Raw genomic sequence first — 8160 nt, 5'->3', positions numbered from 1 at the left:
CCACATTTGTGATGGAAGTGGGTAGATTGAAATTGCATCTATCGTTTCTCGCTTTAGTCAGGGCATTGACACTTTGATATTTTAGTAGTGATCTGTAACTGCTCTCTTTTGTCTGGTAGTCAACTCAGAATACAGAATCCCTCCAATAGTTTCTACCCAAGCGACTTCACAGGTGTTGCTTTGACTCTCAAGGTGTGTTTCCAGCCTGATAAATCAATGCAAAGACAAATAAAACCCTTTTGCCAACATGAACCATATGCATTATGACATGTGACCCGTGAAAGCTATTCAGAAAGATGGGAATAACATCATGAGGTTAAAAAAGAAAGGGAGGGAGGGGGTGACGTGTCCAAAACCTCTGACCAAAGCGTGCATAGTGGGAAATGATCTGTAATCTGGACGCACCGGCACTGTGTATGTGTCTGTGTCACAGAGAGGGTTGTCTGAGGATAGGAAACGGCTACTGTATCTGGCTTTCCATGAGCAACGCGAGTGTGGCTCCTCCTGGCAGCGCTGCCACCATGTAGCCGCCGCTGCGCTGCGCTGCGCTGCGTGTATCCAAGGCGGTGGGCGGTGCGCCTCCACAGTCACTCTCCCTCCGTTCACACCGGCGGTGCCCAATCTGCAGCTGCAGCCGCGCTCCTCGACAGGGAACTGCGCTTTGGGATGGGGGTGTGGGGGGGGGGGGACAACCGAAACACCACCGACATGAATCAGGAATAGCATCCCTCCCGCGTCTCTGGAGTACAGTTTTCTCCGGCTTGCAATTGCATCGCTTTTCTACAGAGTGTGTGTGTGTGTGTATGTGTGTGTGTGTGTGTGTGCGTGTTTTTGCCCCCCTCAACTGCCCTGGAAAGCGAGAGTATGGACCTGTCAATGTGCGGCTCCTGCCTGGCGCTGTGGCAGCTTCTCCTCTTGTGTCAGATGGGTAAGGATCGGACATTTGCATCGCTAGCCTTGGTGTTGTGTTTTATGCCCAGTGCTGTAGGTATCAGTGGGTTTGTGCACCAGTGTAGTTGGCAACATGTACTGCGTGCCATTGACGAGATCACCGCACAAGGTTGGTATCATGCGTCCAGTGGTGGATTCAACACCAAAGCCATGGCATCTGAATTGAGATTCCAGCACATGATGAGCGGATTCATGCATATTGAGCTGGTGTGTGTTATTTTCTAAACAGTGCGTATTCTGTGCACGATTCTCAGTGTGTTTAAACAGAGGCTGGGCTTTGTGATGGTGTTCTTGTATAGATGTGGCACTCTACTTGATATCCCATGTTACAAACCGTAATAAAATAGCATTTGGTGCCAGTTCTGGGTGATATTACAGTAATATCCGTATGGGGCTTTGTTTGCAGTCAGTATGGATGCTCTATATGGGGCTGAATGCTATATACATGTGTTCATTTTTAAATCCATTAGAAAACAATCATATGTGACGGAAAACATAGCTAAGGGTAATGTATTATAGATTGGGTTACATAAACTTTGATTTTAAAGTCATTATTTTGAACTTGAAACACACACGTATTGGCTATATAGTGAAACATGCATTTTTCCCTACATGTGCGTTTTTTAAAGACCTTAAATTCAGTCAAGTGATATATTGAATGTGTATTATTATTATTATTATTATTATTATTATTATTAATAATAATAAATTAATAAATAAATTAATAATAAAAATATCAGTAGTAGTATTAGTAGTAGTAGTAGCATGCATACATGTATGTGTGTATGTACGTATGCATGAAGTGGTATCTATCATTTCTGGGAGAACATGTATAATATTGACAAATAATACACACCATGTTTTATTTATTTATTTACTTACAAACACGAAATGGAAACAGATGAGTCAGATGGGCAGGAATGCCCGGTGAGGGGTTGTCAGTCCAGTTCTGCCGGCTGAGGAAGACATTTCCCCCGAGGCCCGGACCGTGCTGTGGCGCCCGTGCCGATTTGCTCATTTTCAAGCACATAAAAGACCGAGAAAACAGCAAATGCCATGAAACCAGTAATTATGAAACTGGATTCATATTTTGAAAACCTCTGCTGACTTTTTGTGTGCCTATGTATTATATAAAATGCAAAAAAAAAGAAAAAAAGTATTAATTAATTGATTGGTTAATTAATTAATGTTAGATACTGTATCGATCCTAAATAAGGTTTAAAGTTTTCTCACTCCAGTAGGTTACTTTGCATTGATGTAAAACGAGTCACGACCTTCTAGTATTGTTCTATCAATAATATATAAAATTAATGTATTAGTAGAAACAAAGTTCTGTGAATGGCTTTACGTTTATTATATTTATTACCATTATGAATTGTGTTGCTGTATACTGGTCACGAGTATTAAAAGTTATGAATGTATTAAATCAACGACAAATATATTTTTACACTTTTTTCATAATTGTATTAGTAATCAAAATATTGCAACTGGTGATGCAGTGCTGGGGTTTATGTAGTAACTTATCAGTATAATTCAGAAAAGCGTTTAGTTGGTTTAAATGAATGAGAGCAAAATCAGAAAATGTTTTCCTCCCACATTGAAAACATTCACCGTCTTGCTTATGTTGAAAATAAATTAATAGTGGAATTGGTTCAAATGATTTGACATATTTAAAAATTCCAGATTCTGAACCCTCATTATCCTGCACTTGTCCAGAATAAAAAAGTCCCTCAGAGTGGAATGAAATGGTTGATTGAATCTTTTGGATGTGAAACCAGACAAAGATTTTAAAAGCAGCCCAAGACAGTCTTTTTATTTTTTTCCTGCTGAAAAAAGATCCTTTTGTGACAGTTTTGTGTGTGCAGTTCTATACAGCGCATGTTTCAAATACATGAAATGAAAATTTCCAGGTCTAACTGTAGTGTATTTAATTAAATTATCCCAATTAATGGTAGTCTGGGCTGACAATGACATATTTTTAGGAATTAACTTTTGATAGTTTAGAAATTATATTGCTCGATTAGGTTGAACAGTATATAAGCCTACCATTGTCTACTTTTTCCTAAATGACATACCCCTGCTCATAAGGGTTTAATAGTCCATATTTAATGTACAATTACACATTTGGAAATGTGTAATTGGTCTTCTTTCTATCAGTTAGAATATGTCCTGTTCCTTTCTGGCTACAGGGCAACACAGCCAGGGAAGGAGAAGGCTTACAAAACCTACAGAGTCTTAAAGATAACAGCCTAACTATATAGTTTATTAATCTAACTAGGTGACGCGTTAGAGTTGATCAAGAGAGAGAGGGGGGGACGTTTGTCATATTGTTTATTTCTTTTTTGTAGCAATTCCAGCACTTTGCAGTCTGTGAAGATAAAAATAAAACAAAATAAATTGGCACCGGCCCAGGAATGTGATCTGCTTTGTTCTTGAAAGAGGTGTCTTAGGAACAGTTCACTATGAAGTGTGTTGGATCTCTTCTGCATGGAACAAACTACCACTTAATGGTGCTGAGTAGCTACTGACGCACTTGAAGTCTGGGAGAGTGGATCTGCACATTCCTATATATGACTAGGCTGTGTTTACATGCTGGTAAATCAATCATGACAGTCGAGGCATGTTAATGACTTTTTTAAGGTGCTTAGGGATGGGCACGTATTTTTAATAGTTTTGGTTGTTAGCATACAAATGTAACAGAGATCAACAACAACAAAACGTAAAGGCCCACAGTATGAATTGTGGAATACAGTATTAAACCAAAACACTCTGAAACTGGATTCCACACATAAAGTATTTACTTTTTACCAACATGGAAACACAGCCAGTTAGCAGATTACCAGGATTTGTAATTGAGCTTTTCTTTGTTGTGACTTTTCTAAACTTTTCTAAACTTGCCGCCCATAAATCACAAATTCAAGATGTTTCTTCTATACTTTCTGTGTAGCAAGTGCATTTTAAGCAGGCACGTTTCTGTGTGCCTTGCCCTCATTTATGTGTGCATCCATGCTGTCTCCACTAGAATAAAGGTATAATTTTACAAGCTCACCTGCTGCCTTATTAAGTCCTGAATTACACATGTGAAACGTGCTGCCTTGCATTTAGACACACACAATGAACCAGCATTCCTGATTACAGATCAGCAATCAGCACTTGTCGGACTGTGATAATCTTGCATAAACCCAGTGCTGCCAAATGGAAAAAATACTAATACAAACAAAGAGAAAGTTGGAAGAAAAATATAAATAATCGAAACAGTTGCCTCCTTTATAAATTATACAAATATTTACAACTCAATGTACTGAACACAATCTGATCTTGTAAGATTTAAATATTTACGTTTTTTGTTTGTTGTTACAAAGTTCTAGCATTTCTATCATCACGTCATCCCCTTGTACCTTAAGTGCCAGCTTCTGCGTAATAGTATTGATGAATGTACTCAATCCATAGCTATGGTTTAATATCCTTATATGTGCCTCTCCATGGCTGCCTGACCTTTTAGTGCATTATTAGCTATCACTGACACTAGTGCACTCCTGAACTTTGGCAAACATGTCAGCGGCTGCAAGATATTTGAATCCACAGTTTTTTTGCTCCTGCTAAATAAGGAAGGATGTAAATGGTGTTACAGAAAGAAATGAAAGGGTTTGGGGCCCGTTTCTTTTTCTGATACAGTTCTGACCAGCCAGTCCTGCCGCAGTCCCACCGTCTCTGAAGTTTGTTCAAAAGAAAACTGAACGAGCAGAGCGGTTTCCAACACTCTGCAGCCGAGGTATTTGATGAGCAGATTAGCTGGTGTTAGACTCAACAGTATTCATTCAGGCACGGAGAGGAATACATTTAGCTGGAGAATCATTCTTTCCCCTTCCATTATACCAAATAGGGTTGAATTAAAGAAAGGAGAGGGGGGGACTTTGGGAAGCTAGCCTCTGAGTCTGAGTGGGTTTAAGTCTCCTGTGAATTATGCCGTCAGCTGCAAGATTTGTTTTGTGCGCTCTGGCAGAGAGATGGTTCTGTGGGGCTGCCAGTATTCTTCACGGCCGATCCTCACAGGGAGTCCGCGGCCCTTTGTGTGAGGTTATGCGACTGTGACACTCAATCTGCCAGTGATTTGTCTGAGTGGCTACACCACTGGGAGAGAGATCTCATACCGAGTCATATAAATTTAGAAAGTACAATCTTCTTCCCAACGTGGGAAATGCTTCAAAACGTGCCACAAGATACCTGTTTGTGTTTTCTTGTTGTCGTCTGTTTTACGAGCGTGTGAGCAGCGTTGTGGCCGTCCGCTCCGGGTGCCATCAGACCGAGGGCAAGTGTGGCATCGGGCTTTAATTTGTACGACACAGATTACACTTTTTTCCCTTTCTTGTTCTCTCCTTCTTTGGATTTTATGGTCTTTCTGCAACCATGCCTGGTATTCAGGACAGCTTCAAACTGGGCTGTTTGCGGTTGGTAGCCAGTGCTTGTGTCACTCATGAACGATCAGTTAATTAATTGCAAAGGACAAGGGTGGCAAACCATGGATGCAAAAAAAGAGAAAGAAAGTGTGTTGAGACAACCCCTTTGGAAGCAGGAGAGAAATGCTTTGAACTTGACAGTAAAATGATACGTCTTTCCATTTTCACGCAAAATGTGTGTACACAAAAGGAGTTTCAAACCCTGAAGAAGAAGGTTCTTTTGGTTTGTTTGTGTTTGAGAAATATATACAATTGCTGAAACAAACACAATTCACTCATTTTTGTGGAAAAAAAGTAGTGTGGGATTTTGATTAAAAAATGCTAGATCTTTTTTTTTATGGTAGTGAAGTAAATCTGCCATTTCTCAATAAACCACTTTGAGATGCTGTTGAAAAAATAGTTGTAGCACAGAACTGGAGTGTGTGTGTGGCCAAGACATTTCTAAGGTTTCTTAACAGCCAACAAAAACCCCTGTAAAAATGTCCCCCAAAGTCTGAACAAGCTTTTTTCGCACTTGAGAGAGAGAGAGAGAGAGAGAGGAAAGTAGTGTTTTTGAGTTCTTTACCACATGCTTCCAGAAGAATGAAACTCATTCATCCTGTGGAAGAAGTGGTGTTAAACCAATTTGTTACAAACCAGTACATCAGATGTTTGTGCTAAAATGTTAAACTATTTTTGTCCAGGGGGGTTATGAAGAACTAAAGCGAAAGGTCAGTTGAATGTACTATTAAAATAAAAGACAGTCACCGCAATTAAATACAGTAATCAGATTGATTATTAAAGAGTTTACAGAAGGTATACAGAGCAGAATGAAACATAATTCAGGATACATTTATAACACAACAAAAAAACGATTTAAAGCAGTCTGTTAGAGTGTGTGTCAGGAGCACTCAATAATTTAGATTACTTAGTGTTTCCTATTCGATTGAGAGGATATAGATCAACTTGAATTAATTTCACAGGTTCCACGTATATATTGGCTTTTTTCTTCTTCTACTTTCACATTGTTGCATGTCTCTTAAATAATTTCAGTTAGTCACAGATGGCTGAAGCAAGTCCATTCATTCATGTCCTTTATTACAGTTTTGGTTGCACCTGCTGCTTCTCTCTTGCTCTCTCACTGTACCTCCACCGATACACAGCCTTGCATTGTTTTGATGCTGCTTTATGAATTGTTGCCATTGACAACAGTATGCCGTGCCGGAGAATTGTGTACGTGCTGGGTCTTTTTCATTCTGCGGTTTTTCGGTTTAATTTAACAGAAGCATCTCAATCAGACATTGACACATACAGTAGGGAACACCAAGCAATGCCCTTTTCCATTTAATTAAATATATAGAGTGGATTGAGAAGCTGAAATTGGTGCGCACATGTACCTTTTTTGTGCTATCTTCCCCAAGAGAATATGATTGGGGAGTTTGCCTTTTTCTATTTGTAGACCATGTCTTTCAGCAAGGTTGCAACTGGTTAATTGAATCAGACAATCAGTACTTTACGATGTTAGAAGCGGGTCATTAATGTTTTATTTATTTTACTGCTGTGATAATGTTCTCATCATCCTGCTGAATTGTAACTCAGAGATCAAGGCAGCGCACAAAGATGGAGATGCTCGTGTGAGTGTATACCAGAGGCATCAATGATTTAGCAGTAAAAGCACAGTTCCTCGGGACCCTTGGGCTGTGCAAAATGGTCTTTACGGTACTGCGGGGGGAATGGTTTTGTGCACTGTAGTGTGGAGGCGTTCGATGGGAGATGTCTTGAAACATAACTCCAAAAGCTGCTTCGAAGCTATGTTTCTTTTAGAGGCACTGGCCAGGGACTGAGGATCCCCGTTGACACAAAGCCTTACAGAGATTGCTCGGGTTTTAGCAGCGCTGTCTCCTGACTGCGTCTCGAAGCTCCTAAAGACGACAGACAGCTACGATGCGCCAGGCTTTTCAACTCCAAAGTTATACTCACTTTCACTTAAGCCCTATCCTGTCTGATTATAAATCCGTTTGTGCCTTTCAAGCTGATGGGGGAATTTTAAGTTAAAAGGCATTTGAATTAATTTGAGCAAGTACTCTGTAAATCACCTTGATCCTTTAAAGGACTCATTAAGACTACACATTTTTTTAACTAAAAGAGTTCTACTACCCTTCTCCTTATCTTTTCCTTGGGGAACTTTCCAAGTGGACATTGGCCACCAATCTACCTGTATTTGTAATTTGTAGTTAGCACACAATTATGCAAATCATAACAACACTTCTTCTCTGTTATATATATATATATATATATATATATATATATATATATATATATATACGTCAGATTGTCACTCATTTTATGCTTTCAATTTTGTTTTTGAATAATGGAAGGAAAATGAGAACCGTACTGTATGATAGTGAATTCTTGATTATTCTTAAATGTATGTGATATATGTGAGACTTTTATTCACAATGTATGAGAGACAAAGGGTCTTGGGGAGGCCATCATGATGCGGATTTGTCAATGTACCCAGGCAGAGTGCCTCAAAGCTATAGTATGGGATCTGGTTTATTGCCAAAAGAGGTGGTAGTTTGAGAAAAATTTGATGAACAGCCCCCTTGTTAAAGTGTCAAGCATTGTGCTTAGCCAGAGAGCGCAGTCAGGTGTTTCTCCTCTCGGCCGAGCTGGGTATCCTGTATTTCCCATGTCTGTTTTGAGAGGATGCTTAGTGGGGCACTGGTGTGCAAGTGTACAAAACCACAGTCATTTTCACGTGTAGTTAAGG

General features: G+C 39.7%; 1 protein-coding gene across 5 annotated transcripts in view; it reads left to right on the top strand.

The window, feature by feature from the left end:
* The first annotated feature begins 590 nt into the window (after window positions 1-590).
* The window catches only part of ptprz1a (protein tyrosine phosphatase receptor type Z1a), a 59154-nt gene continuing 51584 nt past the window's right edge, over window positions 591-8160 (top strand). For 4 of the 5 annotated variants that reach the window (XM_066724034.1, XM_066724033.1, XM_066724030.1 and 1 more), the window contains exon 1: window positions 948-1060. In XM_066724034.1, coding sequence (XP_066580131.1) covers window positions 973-1060 — 88 coding nt within the window. In that variant the 5' untranslated portion in view covers window positions 948-972. The other variant, XM_066724031.1, reaches the window with a different exon arrangement.

The sequence above is a fragment of the Amia ocellicauda genome, chromosome 15, assembly GCF_036373705.1.
Source record: "Amia ocellicauda isolate fAmiCal2 chromosome 15, fAmiCal2.hap1, whole genome shotgun sequence".
In the NCBI taxonomy this organism is placed as follows: Eukaryota; Metazoa; Chordata; class Actinopteri; order Amiiformes; family Amiidae; genus Amia; species Amia ocellicauda.
Note: the sequence above shows the minus strand (reverse complement) of the source record. Positions and strands in the feature narration are given on the sequence as shown.